Source organism: Euleptes europaea, chromosome 11 (assembly GCF_029931775.1).
Source record: "Euleptes europaea isolate rEulEur1 chromosome 11, rEulEur1.hap1, whole genome shotgun sequence".
Taxonomy (NCBI): domain Eukaryota; kingdom Metazoa; phylum Chordata; class Lepidosauria; order Squamata; family Sphaerodactylidae; genus Euleptes; species Euleptes europaea.
In genome coordinates, this window is record NC_079322.1 from 22,003,065 (window position 1) to 22,027,309 (window position 24,245).

Sequence of the window (24,245 nt, forward strand, 5' to 3'; positions counted from 1 at the left end):
CTAACCGTGCTTATCAACAGAACGACTGCCAACCGTTACATGGCAAGTTAACTTTATAAAGCAGCCCTGGCTCCCTGCCCCATTTTTCTTAATACCGATGCAAAGCTACTAGTGGGAGGCACACCTCGCCGTCATTATTGCTGATCAGGATACAGCCGTGGGCCTCTCTACCCTTTTGCCCGGCTGATTCAGAGGAAGACTACAACTCCCAGCATCCTTCGCGAAGCACTCCCTCTATGAGATCCAGCCCGCTGGCGTTCGTTGCGCAGCCGCAATTCGCCCGCTGTTACTTTCCCGTATAGGTCTGCGTTCTGCCATGCGAGATATCGGTGGGGAGGGTGTCCTAGCAACAGACATGAGCGCTGTCTCCTATGTCCCTTTATAGGAAGCAGGCGGGAGGAGAGAAGGGGTCCGGGGTCGCTGGGAGGTGGTGAAGGGGACCCTGCAAACGAAGCCAAGCGTCTGCTCGCTCGGCTCTTTGCACGGGGCCGCTTCAACGTTGCTGTAAGCCCGGGTGCATCAAACAAAAGGGTTGCAAAAGGTTGCATCGACCCGGCTGTCCATTCTGCAAGTGGGCGGTCAGGGCTTCAGGTCTCCGGGGGGAGAAGAGTGGGAGGAAAGGGAGAGCGCCCTAAACAAACCCCCCTCCGCCCCAAAGGGATGATGCTTGAATCCATTCGTGTCACTGGTGAGTATTGCTCTAAATGGGGGGGGGGGACTTGTTTCTTATCCATCCAGTTTTTCTCCCTACTGATAGTTCCTTTGGGTGTTAGAGCAATTCAAAAGGAGCCCAAGCACATTCCCCCTTAGGAGTAATTAATCAGTTTTTACACTCCCTACCGAGATCTGGACCCAAATGGGAGGTAGCTTAATTGAAAATGCCGGGCATTCCTTTTAAAAAATAAAACACCATAATGTAAACATACCTTATTTTGAACAGAACCTCTTTGCATACATAGGTGGGTTTTTTCTTTTTAAGAGAAATTTACCCCCCCCTTTTTTTTGCAAAGGGACGTTGTCAAAAATTGCCATTTGAATGAATGAGCCTTAAATAATGCAATGAGGAATCCTCCCCCCACCCGTATATACATATATAAATCTCTTTGCTTTTCCTATACAGCTGTCAACAATGCGTTTTGGAATATCTCTTGTCACAAGCAAAACCTGGGGGTCTGTTTAAAATCAATAGTGATGCTGCCATTGAATTATGCAGAACCAGCTAGATGAGGCTGTCTGTCAGATGGTTCTTGCTTTCCTGGGGACAGTCATTTTTAACATGTCATGCCCCTGAGCTGCTTGGATACAATGCAAGAAAATACAAGTCATTGCAAGAAAGAAATCATAATATTCAAATGAAATCAGTCACATTTGAGGGTTAAAATTTATCAGCAGGCCATGCAGGAAATAAAGGGTGGGAGACCAGTCAGCAATATACAAACTGATGCTGTTCAGAGATTTAAAAGTATAGTCCCTAATTATTTTCTATAAAGTCCCTGCTTATTTTCTTTACTGATAGAGAGTATTGTTCAAGTAATTATATAGCAGTAATTATAAGGAAAAAACACAACAGCACAGAGACCTTAAAATAATAATATACTTATAACAGCAACTAATTATTTATCTTGTTACGTAAATATAAATTCATTACTGCTTAATACAAAAAAGGCTCTTGTTCACAATGCTTTCTAAACATTTCTTTCTTAAGCTGCTTTAAATACTAAAAAATACAAGTAAGGACAGAAGGAATGAGCTAATGTACTGATGAGACATCACAAATAGCATTTTAATCCTTACTGAAAAGATGATAGTTGCTGGATGGCGTTTGAGTGGCAGTATTGTTAAAAACAGAACAGTCCTAGAGCTGCCAGTATCGGGGTGCTTACACTGACAGATAAACACCTGAGATCTCTTCCTTCCTTCTGTTAGACAACTTTTGATTCAAATTTGTTTTGTCCAATCTCAAACAGCTACCCATTTCAATCTGTGTTTGCTACAATTTTTGGATTCCTTCAATTTTTATCCTTCACTTTTAAAAAAAGCATGTTTCCAACCTTCATAGATGGTTTGGGCTTGCTTCTATTTGGGTTTGCTTCTGTTTATATTTGATCCTGTTTTGCTCAAGCCTGTGGCTGTAGGCTTTCCATCTTGTTATTTAAAATTTTAAAGCAGAGGAGACCTGATCTAGTCAGTTTCAATCTAGACCCCCCCATTTTGAGGGTGAAACTGACCAGATTTGCCAGAAAGGATTCCAGCCCACAATAGTAATCCACAGACTAAACATTCCTAGCAAGCAAATCCACTTGTGAGTAAGTACCCCTGCCTTCCATTTGATGTGTTATGCTGGAGTAATGGTGGCTAATAACATCTGAAAATAGGTATATATTTAGATTTAGTATTTTCTCTTTCAGACTTTGTGGTTAGGCGTACCTACAAGATAACAAGAATTAGTACTGAACAAATGGGGAACCTGGAAGCAGTTGCAAGTGGGGAGGTCGTCACTTCATTTTTCCATATATGGCCTTCCCCACACTATTTCCTCTTTCTGTCCTGACAGCCCCCACATCCTCTCCCTTTCCTGTTTCCGTCTCTCCTTCCCACTCACCATCCACCCTCCCAATCTACAGCTGTATTATTTATTTTCTTCATTAATAGCCCCGTTCTTTCCAAGGAGGACCCAAAGCTGCCTTCATCATTCTCCTCTGCTTTATTTTATCCTCACAACAACCCTGTGAGGTAGGTTAGGCTGAGAGAAAACGATTGGCCCAGGGTCACCCAATGAACTTTCATGGCACAGTAGGGATTTAAACACAGGCTTGTGAAATTCTACTCCAACACTCACAGTGCATTCCTAAGGAGAGTTACTCCAGTCTAAGCCCATTAATTTCAATGGGCTTAGACTGGAGTAACTCTCCTTAGGAGTGTACTGTCAGTGCACCATGCCTACAAGCAGTCTGTACTGATGAGAACTTTCTGGCTTCTCTCCTGTTATGTTTACAGCGTTGTTTGTTGAATACCAAGGAATAATTAGATAAATTTACAAAGACCTAATTTCAAAGGTTAAGATAACAGAGTGTATTTTGTTCAATCCTCTTGCCTCCTGTTAACTCCCCAGGTATTGCCTTGGATCAGGCAGGATCTTAGTCAACCTAATATTACACTTGTTTCCAGGAAACATATCTACTCAGTAAATATCTCTAAACTACACTTGCATCAAAGCTTTTTTTCTCATGTCACCCTTATGTGAACCTTATGTAAAGCCATCAGGGCTTTACAATCCACAATGCAAAGAGCAACCCAGAAACTCCAACATGCCAAATCATTTTAAAAAAATACTTGACTATTTATGCAAATGATTAAAAAATACCAACATTATGATTACATATCAGACAGAATGCAAAAATACAAGAGCACAGATAATTGTAAAAGCTATTCTAAACCACAGAAAATTCCTTTAACATATAACTGAAAGGGGATTAATTCTCATTTTTCTTTTTCATATTCTTATTTTTAATACACTGTCAGTTTCACTAGTTTCATGGGATCCCAAATTTAATTAAGAAGTCCTGTTTTGCTGGAAGACTGTTTTTCAAATATCAATCAAGCTGTTGTTGCTGCATCGTCATGTTGACATCCATATATCTATTTCTCAAGCGTGGCCGCCATCTGCAGATACCTAAAGGCACAGATGGAGGCCACACTTACCCAAAACAGATAGTCTACAAACTTGGAGCACTCTCCAGGTTTGTGGAAAAATCTGAAACCTTAAAAAAAAAACCCACTAGGGGGTTTAAATTTCCCCCAAAATAAAACAGCATTGTCTGTGAGAAGGAGACAGGAAAAGGGGAGATGCTATGGGAGTTTTCAAGGAAGGGAAAGATGAAATAGTGGGGGAGGGGAAACTGAGATGCCTTCTGCAAGTTTTTGTGGGTTCCCACGTGTATATTCTAAGTTGGCCAAATCTGAGGATACTTAAATCCAGTGACTGGAGCTGTGAACAGGCAAGACAGATCTTTCTACAAACCTGAAAAATGCCCCAGGTTGGCAGAAAAATGTGAAATCTAAAAAAATACATTGGGAATTTAAAAAAATTATAAAAGGAGCTGCTGTAGTTTTAACAGATTCCCTCAGTGGCCATTGCTAGGCAACTGCAGCATTCCAAGGCTTGGTTTCTGTGAGTAAAAGTCAGGGGAAGGGGGCAGGGTCCTTTCCAGGGTGTTTTGGCCTTTGAGGGAAGACTCATCAGAGCCAGGCCTGACAACAGCCATTGGGTAATTTGATACCACCTGACTTGCATGATTCATCTAGGCCTGGATGGTTGCTACTCTTCAACAGTAGCTACCCTATGAAAGCCAGTGTGGTATAGTAGTTAGAACCTCAGGCTAGGGTTTGGAAGACCAAGGTTTGAATCCCAATCATGCTGTGGAAGCTCACTGCCAGTCACATACTTTCAGCCTAACCTCACAGGGTTGTTGTGAGGAGAAAAAAAGGAAGAGAATAATGTAAGCTGCTTTGGTCCCCACTGTGGAGAAAGGTGGGGTATAAATAATAGATATAGCTGCAGATGAGAGGTTGATGAATGACTGAGAAGATGAGAATAAGGCAGGGAGAGGATATGAGGGTTGACAGGAGGACAGAAAGAGGAAATAGTGTGGGGAGGGGGATACAGAGGAAAGTGAGGTGACCCCCCACAAGTCTTTGAGAGTTTCCTACCATCCAAGTGGGCCTGGCCCAGAGGCCAGCACCACACAACTGGGTGATAGGTAGAAGCTGCTGGGGGAGAGAGGGAAATCTGAAGACAAATATAGGTTGGCTGTTGGGTGGGAAGGGGAGAAGAAAGCAGGAAAAGGTGAAATGCTATGGGGTCTTTTATGAAAAGGAAAGAGGAAATAGTTGGGGAGAGGAAAAGGAGATGCCTCTCAAGTCCTTGCAAGTCCTCTCTTGTATATCTAATTTTCAATGTGGTGATGTCTGTGAATACTTAAATCCAGACACCGGAGCCATGACCAGACAAGTCAGATCTTTTTGCAAGCCAGAGAAAAGCCTCAAGAATTCAGAAAAATCTGAAATCTAAAACAATTAAAATTAAAACATTTTAAAAATGGAAGGTTAGCTTCCCTAAATAATAGAAGCAGCCTTTAAGAAAGGCTGTACCCATACCTTTAAGAAAGGAATGCCACTTCCGGTAGAGAGCTGATCCCAGCGCCATGTCCCCTGAGATCTCTCGAGGGAACCAAGAGGCATTCTGAACCAGGGGGCCCCTTAAAAGCCCCGACTCCGATCCTAAATAGTGGATCGGAATGCAGGCAACCCCCTGCTGCTGAAGAAGAGCGGTTTGACTCCCACCCCCCTCCCACAAGAGCTACTTGATGTGGAGGAGGGTCGGTCGAAGTCCCGCCGGCCGAGGAGGAATTCCACCGCCACTAACGTCTCATGGAAATAGGCTGCGATCTCCTCTATCTTTTACCGACATTGAACAAGCTAATAACAGAGAACCCCGATTTCCAACATCCGAGTAAGTTACATGAACTCCTTTTGTCAACTAATCCGATTCTGAACGACTGGAATTTTTCAAAATCGTCTAAAGACTCTGCACCCCTTCACCCAGGATTCTAAGTGACCTTCCGACTAAAAAGACTATTTAATTAAACTAAAAACTGAATTAGCAGGCAAACAAAACAATCAGAAAGAATTGAGGGGCATAAATAGCTACCAATCGGCAGCTGCGGCTTAGAAGGGGGGAGGAGAAATCCTTTACTTTCGATTCTCCATTCCTTTACCTTAGGAGAGTCCTCCAGCCACATTTTCATTCAGGAAGTGGCTACTCTAGGAAGACAGGAAACCATAGTGGGCTGTTGGGCCGGATGTGCCCCACTCAGTGTAGCAGCAAAATAAATCCTACCTTCTTTAATCATAGAGTGGGAGCGACGGAAAGCCCACTGCCTCACAATTCTTTGTATACTTTCTGGAACAAGCTCCAAAGCCAAGCCAAAGCCTTCTAACAACTTCGTAGCTTTTTTGCACTGAGCTGCCTGCTAATATTTAACTTACTAGTCTGGAAAATACAAAAGCCACAGACAATCATGGAAAGTAATCATCAAAAGATACAGGAAATGTTGGGCATGCAAACTGAATTATTAAAGAAGTTTGAACAGGTTTCCATGCAACAAGAACAATCAGCTATACAAATGACTTTAATTATTACTCAAAAATTTGATGGCTTAATAAATGAGATCAAGGAAATAAAAGATCAAATTACAGTAATGAAAAATGGCATGAATAAGATGGAACTTTCAGTTAAAAACAACACTGAAGAATTGAAAGGAGTTAAAATGGACATGAAATCTCAAGCACAACAAATTGAAGCAATACGACTCCAGGAAGAGCGAGTGAGCTGTTTTGGACCTGCAACAGAGAGAATCTAACCTGCATATACGTAATTTGCCTGAAAGACTAGGGGGCACCAGAGAGACCATCATAAGATCGCTTGCTGATATATTTCATTTAAATGAACAAGAATTAAATTATGCAATAAACAAGATATACAGAACCAATCCCCTTGTCAACTCGAGTACAGAAAACAAAAGCTAGAGAGATCTTGGTCTCCTTCTTTGACAACAGGATGAAAAATATCATTACGAAACTTCATTTGGAGAATCATCTAAGTGTAGATGATACACCGTTAATAATTCTCAAAGACATTCCTCATCACCTAATTGAAAAGAGAGCCATCTATAAAGATTTTGCTGAGACACTGAGAAACAAGGGAATAAAATACAACTGGTTGCTACCACAAGGACTTACCTTCACCTATAAACAAGTTAAACATGCCGTCAATTCGTTGGAAGATATCAAAAACTTTTTGACAAGAAACAATGAGCTGTCAGACCATACTACAGGAATACAAGAAGAATCAACAGCCCAAGGAGCAATGGGTAAAGATTGTCACAGACAGAAGACCACTTCAAGAAAGCAGGCAGATGGCAACAGAAACTCCAGACAGAAGAAAAAGTTTAAAAAGAAGGGTTAAGAAAGCCAGAAGAATGCCAATTTGACTCTTAATATGGGAAATGGGGGGGGGGGTAGAGGAAAAATGATATCAACAATTTTTTACTTGGGTGTATATAAAGTTTTTAAAGATCTAATCCATTTTATATGACAGAGATGAGTGACTGGAGAAAATTATGTTAATGTGTTTTGTTATGTCTGTTTTTATTTTTTAAATGATTTTTTCCTTTTTTCTCTATTATTAATATAATATTATTATTGCTCATTGAAATATATTAAATAAGGGGAAAGTATAACATTAAAATAATGACTTATAAGGATTAGAAAATATTAATACAAAGGAGACACCAGATATTTGTAGGGAGGGAGGAAGTCGGTGGGGAAGTCAGTTATAATTATATTTAATACTGAAGACATACACCTAATAATTCTTTAATTTTTTATCGAGTCAAAGATTGGGATATAGGATGTATTGTCAAATGAGATGTATAGCAATTATCACAGCTCTCCTAGAGCTCTCTCAGCCTCACCTACCTCACAGGGTGTCTGTTGTGGGGAGGGGAGGGGAAGGTGACTGTAAGCCGGTTTGAGTCTCCCTTAAGTGGTAGAGAAAGTCAGCATATAAAAACCGACTCCTCTTCTACTGCTACCTGGGATTGTACCGTTTGCTTTCCAAGCTGTTTAGCTTGGAAAGCAGGCGGCTGAGGGGAGACATGATAGAGGTCTATAAAATTATGCACGGTTTGGAGAGAGTGGACAGGGAGAGGTTTTTCTCCCTCTCCCATAATACTTGAACACGGGGTCATCTGCTAAAGCTGGAGGGTGAGAGATTCAAAACAGATAAAAGGAAGTATTTTTTCACACAACGCATAGTTAAATTGTGGAACTCCCTGCCCCAGGATGTGGTGATGGCTGCCAGCTTGGAGGGCTTTAAGAGGGGAGTGGACATGTTCATGGAGGAAAGGAGGAAAGGGGTATTCATGGCTATTAGTTAGAATGGATACTGGTCATGCTGCACACCTATTCTCTCTAGTATCAGAGGAGCATGCCTATTATTTTGGGTGCGGTGGAACACAGGCAGGATGGTGCTGCTGCAGTCGTCTTGTTAGTGGCTTCCTAGAGGCACCTGGTTGGCCACTGTGTGAACAGACTGCTGGATTTGATGGGCCTTGGTCTGATCCAGCAGGGCCTTTCTTATGTTCTTATGCTTCTTTTGTAACCTTCTCCTTCCTTTGTTTAACACAGAGAAACTTCACTGGCCGCAGCGGGAGCTCTCCACAAAGAGACTCTTGACTCCCGAAGAACATGAACTGATTCTTCTCGACGAAAGCCCCGTTCAGAACCTGTCCCAGTCCGGAATCCTTAAGGACACGTTCACCACAGGGACGAGCAGCTACAACGTCCTCCTGCAGAGCAAAGAAGGGAAAAAGCACCTGTCGCAAAAGCATCCCTTGGTGTATCCCAAACGGCACCGAAAGGCCGCCAAATCCTCCTGCGCGTCGCGAAGCAGCGAGCACCGCAGGCTCCGGGCCCCCTCGCCTTTCCTTCGAGGCGGGTGGTGCTGCTTCAATCGACAGCCTGCCCTCTTTATCAGCCCAGTGCCCCCCGCTGGCAGGCTAGCTCACAGCTTTTCTGTGTCAGGCTGCGGCATCGGGCCCTCCCCCAGGCCCAAGGCCAAGCGGCGTTCTTTCTCCAGCCTGACCAAACCGAAGCAGTTGCCGCCGTCCAAGGAGGGCGGTGGTGGCGACGCAGGGCGAAAACTCTGTATCCTCACTGCCATCAAGCCTTCCAACGTGGAGAGGGAGAAGGTGAAGTTCTTCAAGTCGGATTATAGCTACAATCCACAGTTTGAGTATGCCAGTCCGGCCATGGCCAACGTGCTGGCGAAGTACAGCCAAGCCTCGGGCACGTTTCTAAAGCAGGTAAAGGCTGCAGGTGCTTCTCACAGACCTCGTCGCTCTCGCGGCCAGAATCTTTTTTCAGGTTTCCCCCCCTCCTCGTTGTCTGAAGTCTTCTATCTCTTACATTTTGAACTTGCACCCCTTTCTAAACTTACTCTATTACCTGCTTCCCCCCCCCCCCCCCACAATAAGCGTCGACAGTCAGTTTGGTTCATCTGTTTGCTGAGATCCACGTACAGCCACGTGGCCTGTGAGGAGCTGTGGACCAGGGTGAAGCTCTGCCCCAAAAACCTCCCACCAGTGGCGAAGAGGGACCTGGCAACCCTACTGTGGTGTCGGGGTTTTTTTTGTGTGTTTTTTGCCGTCACGTCACAGCTCATTTATGGCTACACGGCTGTAGGGTGGAAGAGACGTTCAGAGGTGGTTTGCCATTGCCTGCCTCTGCGTCACGCTCCGCGTCTCTCATCCAAATGCTTGCCAGGGTCGAGGCTGAGTGTGTGTGACTGGCCCAAGGTCACCCAGCAAGCTTCCATGGCGTGAGCCGGGATTTAAACCTGGGTTTCCCAGATCCTAGTCTGACACCTTAACCACTGTTTCCTTTCTCTAGGGTAGAACAAAATTTGGTAATAAGACATTATTTTTATGTGTGTGTATATATATTTATATATGTGTGTGTGTATGCACACACATACACAAACACACATGTATGTGTGTGTTTTAATAGTTTGGGACCTTCATGGACAAAATCTATGTTGGAGAGGGGCTGGGGTAAGGAAGGGAATTGGGCCAAAATGAGTGAAAAAATTTGGCTGGATCCAACCCCATCTATTAACTGTTGTTTGCCCTGCAGTCTCAGTTAAAGAACTGATGTATTGATTTCTTGTTTAATTAATGCTGGAGAGTTAGACATAATGTACTTACAGTGCAGTCCTAAACTATTGTAGTTTAGAAGGGTGTAACTCTGCTTAGGATGCCATGGTTAGGCAGTGACCTGGTTTCTTTGCCCTTGACTGTGACTGGGGTTGAGTGCCAGAGGTGAATACAAGGCACGCCTGGCTCTGTTGATATCAGTAATCCTTGAGCCACTGATTTCTTTTCAGTGGCATTAGGGATTGGTCACATTTTTTCTCTTGTCCTTCTTCCAAGGAGCTCACATCCATACATGGGTTCTCCATTCCTCATTGTATATTCAAACTCTGTGAGGGTAGGATAGGCTGAGATAATAGGACTGGTCCAAGCTCACCCAGTGAGTGTCGTGGCTAGAACCTGGGTTGTCTAGATCCTCGGCCGACACTCTCACCACTACAGTGTACTGCCACCCAGGCAGTTCCATGCTTATATTTTTTCCTGCAATTTCCATGCCACAAATGGTAGCAGATACGTTCCACTCACAAGTTTCACATTTGCTTAGAAATAAGGTATTTGAGATTGTATCCTTGGCATAGGCATACCTGGGTGTGTTTTGATTTGCCCCTTTCCATCCTGACTCAGGGCCTTGTTCTTGCGTAAATGGGATTCATTTTAGTGGAGGGGGCAGCTTTGCAAATTCACACGCCCAGGAGTTGCCCCTGCCACTGAAGCAGTTGAGAAAGCCCTTGCAAATGACAGACCTCTAAGGGCACATCCGGCTTCCCAGACCTATGATTGCTGGATCTCGCAGTGTACAAATGAGAACATTGGGTTGGGTCCCGCGGAAGATTTCCACATCTACAAGTGGGAATGCTAACATCGTTCCTCACTGTTTGCATGCATAAAGTGTTTGTATCTTTCCTGTCTGTGCTTGACACGAGGCAAGGTATTTCCTGAATACATGAGGCTGCCTGTACTGAGTGAAACTATTGGTCTATCCTCGTCAATGCTGTCTACTCTGACCAGCAGCGGCTCTCCGGGGTCTCAGGTGGAGGTCTTTCACATCACTTATGACCTGATCCTTTCAAGCTGGAGATGCTGGGGACTGAACCGGGGACTTCCTGCACGTTGCACAGATGCTCTACCACTGATCCTCACTCCTTGTGGTACGGTCGTTCAAAAAATTAAATGCCATCTGTTGTACACGGACAATGGGAGGGTGACTCAGTTTCCTCTAGATTTTGCTGGAGCAAAGCAAACATATAATCCAAACTGACCATTCTTCTCAAGCATAACTCCCGTCTGATTGCTGTTCGGAGCTCCTTTTTGCCTGGAGTCCACAGGCAGTGGGCTAGGGTTGCCAGCCTCCAGGTACTAGCTGGAGATCTCCAGCTAATGCAACTGAACTCCAGTCGATCAAGATGAGTTCCCCTGGAGGAAAATGGCCGCTTTGGCCATTGGACTCTATGGCATTGAAGTTCCTCCCCCCACCCTCCTCAGGCTCCACTCCCAAAACCTCCCGCCAATAGCGAAGAGGGACCTGGCAACCCTACAGTGGGCTCAGGTTACCCAAGCAAACTCCTTCTTGAAAGGAAGAGTTCCTTTTAGAAATACAACATGTGCCGCTAGATGGCACTGTCTCTTTGTTGGAGTCTGTGTGCTGGAGGCCCAGAGTGCCGGCAAATCTCAGTTCAGCCACCGGTAGGGTTATTCCAGATAATTCAACACAAAGCTTGTTCCAGTGGTTTGTGCTAAGTTTGGGACCGCACTGTGTGTCTTCTGCTTTCAAGCAAAGGAATTCACCCATTGTCCGCTTGAAATGAATCCATGACTCCAAAGATTTGCGAGGCATCAATTGATCTGGTTTCTTTTTCTTTTCTAAGGGAGCAATCCTAAGCAGATCTACTCTGAAATAAGTCCCTTTTATTTCCTCAATGGGGCTTACTCCCAGAAAAGTGCTTTTAGGATTGCATGGTATGACATTGGCCCAAAGGTAATTGCTGTAGATGGAAATTTTTCATGCCAAGGTATAATCCACTTTGGGAGGGCTTTCTTACTCTCCTTTAGGTACCAGGCCAAAGCTTTTCTTTTTTACACATGCTTTTCACTGAGGGGTTCCATTTTTAAAAAAGCTGTTCCTGTGGTATGCTTCTTGGTTGTAAGCCGGTTTGATTCTTAAGTGGTAGAGAAAGTGGGCGAATAAAAAACCAACTCTTCTTCTTCTTGCCCGAAGCTGTTTCATGCATATCATTTTAGGCTGCTGTTTGTTGTTTCATGCTGTTTTTAAATTGTTTTATTATATTGTTTATTTGTTAGTAGGGTTGCCAGCTGATGGCTGACACCCTGCAGGAGTTGGGGCAGAGACATGGGGGCACCGTTGGCTTAACAGCATGACATCACTTCTGGGAGGGGACCAGAAGTGATATCTCGGTACTCTAGGAATAAACAGAAACTCTGTTTCTATGTGTTTATATGTTTTTATTGCTTTATTGTGTGTGTTATAAATGTGTTTAATGTTATAAATGTGTTTAATGTTGAAATGTTTTGATGTTTGCTGCTATGGAAACTATTTGGGTGGAAAGGTGGCATAGAATTTTTTTAATTAAATTGGATTCCCATACCCCTCTTGGAGACCCACAGGCATTGACCCAAAAACGGGCTTGGTGTCCCCAAGAGTTTTGATTCCACCAGAAGCTTGTGTCAGAGAAACGTCCAGTGCTGATGGCTTGGTGAATCCACCTCCAGCCAGTTTTTCATAATTTCCACTTCTCCTTTGTTCACTTTTGGCAGAAGGAAATTCAATGAAGGAAAAGGTAATGCCAGAGGATAAAATATTAAAGGGGGACAGTCTGTTAAATGAAATAAGCAATTGTTCAATAGAAACCAGATCCACAGGATGACTAATGACTGTCATGAATGTCTTTCAAAGTGCCGGGGCCTTGTTACAGAACTGAAGAGCTATCACTCTGAATTATTTAGGTGACTCACTGGAAAGTACATAACCCTCCTATTGTGCTGTTGGGAGTGTACCTTTTCTTGTAAGAGTCTAGTATCTTGGCATGGCCAACATGGCAGAATCTGCGGCAGTGGAGGCAGTGGTGCTATTGAACGCATGAAGCTGCCTTATACTGAATTAGACCCTTGGTCCATCAAAGTCAGTATTGTCTACTCAGACTGGCAGTGGCTCTCCAGGGTCTCAGGCAGAGGTCTTTCACATCACCTTCTGCATGATCCTTTAACTGGAGATGCCGGGGATTGAACCTGGGACCTTTTGCATGCCAAGCAGATGCTCTACTATTGAGCCACAGCCCCTCCCAAGCCAGCAGATGATTTAAGAGGGGTTCATACCTAGTTAATTAACTTTGCAATTATGCTGCCTTCTTCTCAGACTGCCCGTTCTTTCTTCCTTGCTTTCCATTGCAATCCTGAACAGATGTATACTGTTTTTAAACAGCTGCCTCCAAAGGATTTAGAAGGCATTTGCTCTGTTTAGGATTGCATATTTCTGGACTTGCCTACCAGCCGGCTTTCAAACAGCTGGCCTTGACACAAGGTGGGGAAACAGCTGAAGGTCTCATAGTTCAACCACATGGTTTGAAGGCTAAATTCCACGCACCTCTGTTTTCGTCTACCTCGCACAGTAATCCTGTGTGAATTCATCAATTCCTGTTATCCCAGCTCCACTTAGAACAGTGTGGTTCCCCAAGTGGGCAATACCACCTCCTGGGGGGCAATGGGATTACCTAGGGAGGCCCTAAGGCAAGAGTGCAGCAGGGGGGTGCTAGAGGTGGGCCCCTTCAACGGTGTTGTTCACTAATTTACAATACATCAAGCTATGGCACCATGCTGATAAATTTGGAGGAAACTGTCAGAATTTCCCCCCCAAACTTTGAAGAGCTGATACCACTGTATCAAGTTCATCCGTTTTGTTAAATAAACTTCAACTAAAATGTTTTAATTTGGTTTTGAATAGATGTGCAATTAATTGTTACTCTTTTGAATTTTTATTATTATCTTCTTTAGTGAGTCATGCATTATTTTGAATAATGCTTTTTATAGGATAGGGTAGGGGACCCAGGGGTTGAGTTTGTGGAACCAAGGGGATGGTGGCCCAAAAACGTTTGGGAACCACTGACTTAGAAGCTGTTGCCTAATTTCATATAAGTCTCTATGCTTTTGTCTCCTCTGCAGGCCATCAAAATCATGGAGCTGACCTTGCAAAAATACGGAAGCTATGAAAATTTTGAGCTGGCGACAGGAGGCAGCCTGCTTTCCAGAAGTCGTATCTGGAACTATGTCAGGAAATACATGATGAAGGAAGGCTGCCTAGGCGAGGTTGGCTCACTTATAAAAACATCACCTTACGCCACAGGGAATGCCCCACACATGCCCCAATCACGGCCACCGTAGAGCAGGAAGTACAGGGTGAAATGTAATTATGTAAAATTCAAATATACTTAAGCAAGTGTAGAGATCATTCTCAATAGCAGTAATAGGCTAGTTCTCTAGTTTTGCTAAGCTGGTTGACAAGTTTTTATCAAGATTCTTAACACCTCTAATGACAAAGGGATCTCAAGTCCTTATTCAGGCCGGGGGGAACAGATGGTGTCAAAGCTTTTGATGAATTCTAAGGCAGCTGTTTCATGTAGGGGTCTCCCCTTGAAGTTCTTTTTGATGTGAATTTCAATCCAGCAGTTTCACAGTAGTTGAGTGCTTCTATACCACACAGGGGAGGGGCAGGGCATGGCATGCAGAAGGTCCCAGGTTCAATCCCTGGCATCTCCAGTTAAAGGGACTAGGCAGGAAGGTGATGAGAAAGACTTCTTCCTGAGACCCTGGAGAGCCACTGCCCGTCTGAGCAGACAATACTGACTTTGATGGAACAAGGGTCTGATTCAGTATAAGGCAGCTTCATGTGTTCATGTGTGCACTGCAGCAGAAAAAAAATAGAAATGTAATGTTTTGCTTTGCTTTGTTCTGAAATCCCTTATATGTAACACCCGTAAGGGCCCTGTCTGGAGTATTCTGAGATGTGTGCTATTCTGCCTCCTTCCCTTCCTTAGTGTTTCCTACTTACTTTCACTGCCACCACTCTTGCCTTAAATGTCTTAGGCCATTTATGCAGGGCTGTTTCCCCACGGTCATCCCCGCCGACTGCTTCGGGGCTTCCTTTTGATTATGCATGCCTTTTCCGACTGCCAGAGGTCGCCTCACCCCCCCTGCCTGTTTCCACGTATATTGCCCGTGTTTCCCAGGTTTAATTTGATTTATCTTATATCCCTCCGTCTGGGCTCAGTGATGGTATGCCGGCTAATTTCCCATTTCGCTGTGTCTTCTTCAAACTGTGACTTTGTGATTAGTATAAGTCAACGAAGCCACAAGTTCAAATTGGAATATGCAGTCCGGAAGGCAATAAGGCTGGCACACCATCACTGTACTATTGTGGTTTTGTGTACTACAACTAGTGCTTGGTTTCTGTTCATTATAATTGTACTATATTACATGGCTTACAATTGTTCTGTTACTAATGGTAACAGTTTATACTATGTGCTTTTGTATTTTTTGACTAGCCATTTGGAAATTTTAATGTTCACGATATCTGTTTGATTTTGCATCTTTTGTAATGACTATACGTTTTTGCATTAGTTGCAGTTTGTTATATAAATGTCTAGCAACCTCTGGTGCTGGGCACCCTTTTTCCTTCAGGATTCAGAGGTTTCTCCCCCCTTTTGTCTTTTTTTTGGTATATTCTTACTTGCCACTTAGGCTAATAACTTCCACAGAGAACACATTTTTCTCACACTCCACAACGCTTCACCCATTGCACTCTCTCTTGCACACATTGAAAACAAACTCTTTCCTCCAACTGAGGGTTGCCAACTACCAGGTACTAGTTGGAGATCTCCTGCTATTACAACTAATCTCCAGCCGATAGAGATCAGTTCCCCTGGAGAAAATGGCCGCTTTGGCAATTGGACTCTATAGCAATGAAGTCCCTCCCCAAACCCCACCCTCCTCAGGCTCCGCCCCAAAAATCTCCCACCAGTGACTAAGAGGGACCTGGCAGCCTTACCTCAAACCAGTCAACTCTGCCTCTTAGGCTACCATCCAATCAGAACACACTGCGATCACCCATCCATCCTCCCCTCTTTCTTACTCTAGAGACCTGCATTTTAAACTACAGCAACACAGATATAAAACCCCACATTAAAACACAAAAGTAAAACACACACAAAATATTTACATGGCAAAACACCACAAGGAAGTACAAAATAATAGTGCATATTAGGAATTTACCACCATAATCAGAACCACATACCACATGGATTAGCGACAACAGTGCCTGTTGGAAGAGTAATCACATTTTCTCAGTAACAAAGGTTTGAATCCAGCAGTTCCTTTCCCACTACGAGGACAGGGAGACCATGCTTCCATGGACCGTTGAGAGCCCGTGGGAGACAATTTTTTTTTTAAGTGGCAATTTCCCAGAAATGGCATCACATTGCTGGTGTGATGCCAATGAGCTACTCTAGGAATCAACCAGAACTCTAGGATTTTACTATATTGTCTGAATCCTAGAGTGTTATGGCAACACGATGTCCCTGCCAGCGTGGTGTAGTGGTGAAGAACGGCAGACTTTAATCTGGAGAACTGGGTTTGTTTCCCCACTCCTCCGCAAGAAACCTGCTGAGTGACCTTGGGCTAGTCACAGTTCTCTCAGAACTCTCTCAGCCCCACCTACCTCACAAGGTGCCTGTTGTGGGGGAGGGGGAAGGGAAGATGACTGTAAGCCGCTTTGAGACTCCTTTCGGTAGAGAAAAGAGGGGTATAAAAACTAACTCCTCTTCTTCCCTCTCTTGCTGGTTGCTAGCCAGTGGCTGGTCACCCTATATGAAGACCCCTCCTCCAACAGAAGGAGCCTTCTTCATGGAAGGTAGTCGTTGGGTCCAACCCAACATGTTAAATTTGAATGCTAAGAAGATGCAGTATTCTAGCAACATAAATTTGGGGGAGAACTAAAAGTCGCCCACAGAAAACGAGGAATAACTCTGCTTCTCTGTCCTCATAAATAATTGTCATCTGGGTAAGCCTGCAGAAATTGAAGAAGGGTTGAGGCTATGCAATCATCTACTTCAAAAGCCCCCTGGGATTATCACCGAGTCTCACTTTTCATTTTCTTTGCACAATCTAGGTTCATTTTTCCGTCGGCCACCTTAGATCGGTGTCGGCTAGCCTGCAGTTTATCATGTAACCCAATTAGCATGTGTTGTTTCACTTCTAAATGTCTCCTATCCGTTTCCACTCTAGCTATTTGGAAATGAGCATGGGACATTCTAAATTTGTATTATTTGGTGAATTTATTTAGTTACTTCATTTAGATCCCTCTTTTCTCCCCACTAGGGACGCAAAGCAGCTCACATCATTCTTCTCTTCCGTTTTATCTTCACAGTATCCCTGTGAGGTAGGTTAGGCTGAGTGTGTATGGCTGGCCCAAGGTCACCCAGTGAGCTTTCATGGCAGAGTGCGGATTTGAACTTGGCATCTCTAAGATACTTGTCAATCACTCTAACCCCTATACCACACTGGCTGCCGATTGTCATATAGCAAGGCGGAAAGAGTTAACAGCAGAGTCACAAATAACCAAGTGGCAGGGATAAATGTCAACTAATTTGGTGTTTCAACCTACATTTTTAATTTCATGTTTGTTTCAAGAACTCAGGTAATGGCTTTTTCTTCAGCTAAAGCAATTCACAACGTGTAAATTAAACAAAAAAAAATAATGCATCTGCTCTCCAGTGTCATATTTTCACAGTTCACGTTCATTTCTCACAAGTTGGGGGCTGTGAAACTCATGGAGAGATCCCATCTCCCCCCAACGCAGCTCTAGGCCGCCTCCTCCCCTAGCCCAGCTCTCTTGCCAGCTTGCCCGGCGCTGCTATGTGTGAGTGGAGTGAGGCATCCTCCTTCCCCAGTCCCGCTCTCTTGCCGACTTGTCCAAAGCCGCTCTGGGTGAGTGCGGCGAGACCTCCTCCTTTCCCCCATCCCCACTTTTTTTTTAAACCAGGGGATTTAACCCCCCCTTTTTTTAAACTTCAGATTTTTCTGCAGATCTAGGGGGTTCCCTAAGTCTGCAGAAACATCTGTTGGAGGTGAGTGTGTTCCCTATCTGCAGAGTTAAGTATCCACAGGCAGGGGCACACTTCAGAATTAGATATATAGATAAAGGTGTGTTCTCAGTGATAGAGCTGCCTTGAGCCAACACGATCCTCTAGTGAAAGAGCTCTAGTCTGAACTGCTGCGTCTGGCACCAGATGCAACCTGCATTTGCTTATCATAGTAATCAAGAGACTGAATAGTGGATCTAGCGAGGTGTGGGGTAGGTGGGAGTGGAATCTGCTTTAAGCTTTTGCCACGTGCACTCTCCCTTACGCATTCTACCCATTTGCTAACTAATAGATCTAGATTAGCTCCCTAGTAGAGCATTCCAATATCAGTTCTGGCCCAACAAAATACAATATGATGATTCCATTGTGAAGTGACTAGAATGGGCTAGTCACATCTTTGTTATAGAAAAGTTGAACAACTCACCTGAAAAATGGCATATAGATAGCATGATATTTTTAGTAGCTATGCTTCTGGTGCGGGACGGGGGATGGAAAAAAGTTAAAGTAGGGAAGAAAGAACTCTTAATGTATTGAGCCTTTCCTCCCTGACAGATTGTGGTTCACGTCACCGAAGACCTGCTTTCTCGAGCCTCGATGACAGTCGTGAATGGCCGTCCAACTCTGACAATCAATATTGCCACTGCACGCGAGCATTGGCTGGAAGGGATGTTAAGGCATGAAATAGGTAAGGCAAAGAAACAGTGGTGGGCTATTCAACTAGCTGTGGACTTTGCGGAGCAGGGCTTTCCTGCTTCTGTTGCCTGGGGCAAGTCCCCTGAGCCCCTGTTAAGTTTGTTTGTGGGGTTCAGTGGACTCTCGGGAACTGCTTTAGGATGGGGTGGGGGTGTCAGTAGAAATTACCACTGCGCTGTTCTGCAAATGGAGAAGCTGCTCTGCCGGATGAATTGCATGGGATTCCCACCTTCTGTTTGCCTCGTAAGTAGGGTTGCCAACCTACAGGTGGTAGCTGGAGATCTCCTGCTATTACAACTGATCGCCAGCCGATAGAGATCAGCTCTCCTGGAGAAAATGGCCGCTTTGGCAATTGGACTCTATGACATTGAAGTCACTCTCCTCCCCAAACCCTGCCCTCTTCAGGCTCCGACCCCAAAATCTCCAGGTATTTCCCAACCCTACTCGTAAGGCTCATGCAGGGGCAGGGGGACTTTGTCAGGGAAAATCACTGAGCAGGATGGAAGTGCTTAACTCTTTCCCTACCTGCTGATGCTCCCTACAAATGCCCTCCCCACTGGTGTTTTAAAGTTGTTTTCTTCCAGCTGGGCCCCAAGAGCAGAAATAAGCCTGACTTGGATTATGTGTACTTGTTGGGGGAAAATCAACAAGTATAGATAGAGTTAGGCGCCTCATTCCACTCTCCTCTCCTCCAGTTCCCCCCACCTCACATCTAGTCAGTGTACTAATCTGCCCTTGGAGGGTAGGTACAATCTAGCAAACACGACTCACACACAATCCTCATTGAAACAAACCTGAGGTTGAGGCAGAAGCTCAATTCCACAGTCCACAGTTTGAGGCAGAAATTCAAGCCCACAGAGCCAGCGTGGTGTAGTGGTTAAGAGCAGCAGACTCTGATCTGGAGAACCGGGTTTGATTCCCCACTCCTACACATAAAGCGTGCTGGGTGACCTTAGGCTAGTCACAGTTCTCTCCAAACTCTCTCAGCCCCACCTACCTCACAAGATGTCTGTTGTGGGGAGGGGAAGGAAAGGTTATTGTAAGCCACTTTGAGACTCCTTAAAGGTATAGAAAAGCGGGGTATAAAAGCCAATTCTTCTTCTTCACATTGTTTACTTTTTAGTTGCTCATTGTTTTGGGAAGTCCTGAATTTGTCCCCTGCTGGTAGTGTCTAGAGGTACACTATTCAGGTTTCTGCCGTGGTGGTTGGTTGTGCTGCTCGTGGTTAATATTCTGACATAACCTGTGTGTCCATTTTGTTTAGGGACTCATTATCTTAGGGGTATTAACAACAACAGTCAACCATGGAGCAATGGAGCTGGTCGCAAAAAGCATGGACTAAAACCCATCAACCCCACGGAGGAAGGTTTGGCGAGCATTCATAGCGTTCTCTTCCGAAAAGACCCTTTTCTATGGAGGGCAGCCCTTCTCTATTACACTGTCTACCAAGCTAGCCAAATGTCCTTTAGCGATCTATTTCAGGACATTGGAAGGTTTGTCAAGGACCCCAGTACGAGGTGGGACTATTGTGTTCGAGCCAAGAGAGGTTCGACTGATACATCCCAGCCAGGTAAGCTTGTCTCCCCCCCCCCCCCCGGTCAACTCAAATGTTTTTATTGAAAGCAATGGTTCAAATAGGGGTCTCAAGGGAGATCAAGAGACAAAGATTGAGGCTGGATCCAGCCAACTTTTTAACACTATCTTGTCCAAGTCCCTTATTTACTACAACGTATGTGCCATTTTCCACGCAGGTCCCGTGATCCCCAGTATAGCCTTTTTTGGAGGTCAGAGGGGATCCCACTTCCCTTTTTCCACCAGCTGAAAAACTGGTTAGATCCAACCCCAAGTTGGGACAGAACCGGGTTTGCTTCCCCACTCCACCTGAAACTTGCTGGGTGACCTTGGGCTAGTCACAGTTCTCTCAGAACTTTTTCAGCCCCACCTACCTCACAAGGTGCCTGTTGTGGGGAGGGAAGGCGATTGTAAGCCACTTTGTGACTCCTTAAAGATAGAGAAAAGCTAGGTATAAAAATCAACTCTTCTTCTTCAGACCAGACTGAGTCCTTAAAATCTTAAAGTGTTTGTCATGAAATATGGAAAGGATCTTTTGTGAGAATGGAGTTGGGGTACAAACTATTTATTGTTTAAAATGTAATTTTTTAAAAATGAAGCATAATACAAAGAGGACACGATTGAGATGTTTGATCCTCAGAATTACAGTTTGAACTTCTTTACTTATCATCAAAATTCTGAGCTAGATAATCCTTCCTTGATTCACTGCTCATTTTTGATGGAATATTGGGATTTAAAAGGATTAGAATCCCATTTGTAAAGACTTTGCCTGCATCACATACCATCACAAAGTTTCTATTTAGTGCCATACCTATTGATCCATCCCAGTTAGATCAATAGATGCTGGTGCAGCAAATTTTTTTGGACCAGGTTCTCAGTCTCAATTCCTTCAGTAGGATTAAGTTGATTTATATCCAAAATATATCAGATAACTAGGTTGGCACATGGAACTGAAGTCTGATACTCAGCCTAATCCTAAATGGGTTTACTCAGGCATAAAAGATAAAGGCAAAGGTGCAAGCACCGGGTCATTCCTGACCCATGGGGTGACGTCACATCCCGACGTTTTCTAGGCAGACTTTGTTTGCGGGGTGGTTTGCCAGAGCCTTCCCCAGTCATCTTCCCTTTACTCCCAGCAAACTGGGTCCTCATTTGACCGACCTCGGAAGGATGGAAGGCTGAGTCAACCTTGAGCCGGCTGCCTATTGAATTCAATGGGGTGGATTTCCAAGTATGTGCATAGGACTGCAGCTGTCCTCAGATAGTGTTCTTTTCATCATTCTTAAATAAAGCTACGCACGAATCTAAAGTGTTTTGTGCAGATGTTCGCCAGCGAATATTTGGCTTTTTTCCTAAAAATTGAACCACCCAATTTCTGATCTGATTCAGGCCATCCTTACAGGCTCTGTTTTGTGCCCTCCCAGGTAAGATGGACGGCCGTAAGGAGTTGAACCTCTTTCTGTGGAGGAGCCTTTGTTATGGAACCCCCTCCACACACACACACCTACCCATCTGGCACCGAATCTGCAGAGTATTCGGTGCTAGCAGACGAAGCGGCATCTAGCCAGGCCTTTTTAAAAAATTGCTGCCTGTTTTTCATCTGGTTACCCTAGTTCTGTTGTCCTTTTAACTCATGTACTGCATTCCCTTGTGGGTGTGTGTGTGGGTGTTAAGGGCCGTCAAGTCGCTTCTGACTCATGGCGACCCTATGAATGAAAGTCCTCCAAAATGTCCTATCTTTGACAGCCTTGCTCAGATCTTGCAAATTGAGTCAATCCATCTCTTGTTGGGTCTTCCTCTTTTCCTGCTGCCCTCAACTTTTCCTAGCATGACTGTCTTTTTCAGTGACTCTTGTCGTCTCATGACGTGACCAAAATACGATAGCCTCAATTTAGTCATTTTAGCTTCTAGGGTCAGTTCAGTCTTGATTTGATCTGTAACCCACTGATTTGTCTTTTTGGCATTAGTCCACGGAATCCGTAACACTCTCCTCCAACACCCCATTTCAAAGGAATCTATTTTCTTCCTATCAGCTTTCTTCACTGTCCAGCTTTCACACCCATACATAGTAATAGGGAATACGATGGCATGAATTAATTTAGTCTTGGTGGCCAGTGACACATCCTTACACTTCAAAATCTTTTCTAGCTCCTTCATGGCTGCCCTTCCCAGTCTCAATCTCCTTCTGATTTCTGCATTCACTTAGCTTTCATTTATTCTACATATTTTGATTAAAATTACTTAGTTTTTTTTAGACTGCTACTTGTGCTGTTATATTTAATATATAATTGTGGACTTTTCTGCACCGAGTTTTTTCTGTATCTTGGCTTATTAGCTGCATTGGTTTCCCCCCCTCCCTTACGTGCAGTGCCATTTGCCATTCGTTGCTTTCCTGGGCCTTTTTCCTCATTTGTCCCCTTTTTTTCAGACCACTCCTGGTCTAAAAAAACAGGGGAAAAACTTGTCGGTTTCCTGGGTTTTCTCCAACTGGCAAATGATATGGTGTGTAAGGCTGTTGGGGGCGGGAGGGAAATGATCCATTTAAGAAGCTGAGCTACAACAACTTGGTGTGGGATATCCCTGTGAGTTTCCCAGGCTGTCTTGGGAATATATTTTGCTGAGAGCATGGGATAGAAATGTGCTTAATAAAATGTCTGCTCCCCCCCACTTTTTTAAAAGGCTGCTTCAGTAAAGATCAAGTATACTTGGACGGCATCCTTCGAATTCTGAGATACCGACAGTCCATTGATTTCTACTTACTGACGGCCCTAGGAAAGGTGGGTGAAATGGCTGGATGGTTAAACCAGCGTGCCACGTTGACCAATGTGAAGTGCATCTTGTCCTTTAAAAGTATGCTGTGAAATATTTGAGACTGTTGACATTCAGAGAGAGGTGAACACAGAATAGACAAGAGATCAGTGTTCAAAATGTTATGGTTAGCACTATGGGGATCTTCCAAACTGTGAAATTAGTTGTTCGCAGCTCATATTCAGAAGTACATTTTGGTTTCTGCATAGAAAAAATCTGAAGAAGCAACCAAAAATTGTGCTGATCCATTTTCCTTAACCTGCCCCCACTATGCTCTTGTGTAGTTCTCAACCTCTTCAGCAGAGAGAATGTTGCGTTCAATTGTAAGCTTTCTGCTTTTATGCTTTTAAAGCAATATCAACCCTAAATTTATGTTTTGTTTCACTCTGGGCACTTGAGAAAAGAAAGCTGACAAACCATTTCAAGGTAGCTTTACCAATCCTTTTTTTGGCGCTTTTGCACGTCTTCCCAGGGTGTTTTTCAGGAATTGCTTGTTCAGTGCAAGCTGCCACAAGCCAAGTAGATCGTGATGGGTAGCCGTGTTAGTCTGTCAATAGCAGTAGAAAAGAGCAAGAGTCCAGTAGCACCTTAAAGACTAACAACATTTCTGGCACCTTAAAGACTAACAACCTTTCTGGCAGGATATGAGCTTTCCTGAGCCACAGCTCACTTCTTCAGATACGTGAATCTGAAGATACCTGGTATGTGAAGAAGTGAGCTGTGGCTCACGAAAGCTCACACCCTACCAGGAATGTTGTTAGTCTTTAAGGTGCTACTGGACTCTTGCTCTTTTCTACAAGCCAAGTAGAATGTGAAGCTCAACCCACCCTGGTCCCCGAGATAATGAACAAGGCATTTACAGGGAGCCACTGAAGTGAGAACGGTAGGACTTACTCATCACCTTCCGGCTACCATTTTGAAAATGTCTTCCTAGGCCTCTGGGTTTACAATCATGCGCCAAACTCTGAGGAAAAACCCCAGTGCACTGTTTTGGGAGACAGAGAAGAGTGCATTCGCAGAATCAGATAACCGAAACAAGCATGCTTTGGTATGAACCCTTTCCTCTCCTTCGCATGTAGGTTTCTTATGAGGATGTGGAACGCCTGAAGGAATTTGCAGTGCTCGAGAACATGAGGGTGCCGCACTTCTTGCAAGACCACATCCGGTACATGGAGCACTTGGAGAAGATCATGGAAGTCAACGAGCTGTCAGACAAGGAGCTCCAGGCACTTGTCCCTTAGGGTGGCCATAT

General features: G+C 44.3%; 1 protein-coding gene across 2 annotated transcripts; it reads left to right on the forward strand.

Annotated features, from left to right (window-relative positions):
* Positions 1 to 660: 660 nt before the first annotated feature.
* On the forward strand, positions 661 to 24,240 carry MATCAP2 (microtubule associated tyrosine carboxypeptidase 2). Of its 2 annotated transcripts, XM_056857544.1 has the most exons (7): positions 661 to 688; positions 8,251 to 8,927; positions 13,947 to 14,090; positions 18,473 to 18,605; positions 19,878 to 20,183; positions 22,865 to 22,962; positions 24,073 to 24,240. In XM_056857544.1, the coding sequence occupies exons 1-7, from the start codon at positions 661 to 663 to the stop codon at positions 24,232 to 24,234; spliced, it is 1,548 nt and encodes a 515-aa protein (XP_056713522.1). In that variant the 3' UTR covers positions 24,235 to 24,240. The 2 variants fall into 2 exon arrangements, with proteins under 2 accessions (XP_056713522.1, XP_056713523.1); XM_056857545.1 differs by lacking the exon at positions 13,947 to 14,090 and having other exon boundaries at positions 664 to 688.
* Positions 24,241 to 24,245: the final 5 nt, after the last annotated feature.

Bases quoted from the DNA above. Each gene is read 5' to 3' on its own strand.
- MATCAP2 (XM_056857544.1), top strand. From the start codon at position 661: ATGATGCTTGAATCCATTCGTGTCACTG. The intron at 8,928-13,946 runs GTAAAGGCTGCA...TCTCCTCTGCAG, and splicing joins CGGGCACGTTTCTAAAGCAG to GCCATCAAAATCATGGAGCT. The intron at 22,963-24,072 runs GTGGGTGAAATG...CTTCGCATGTAG, and splicing joins TACTGACGGCCCTAGGAAAG to GTTTCTTATGAGGATGTGGA.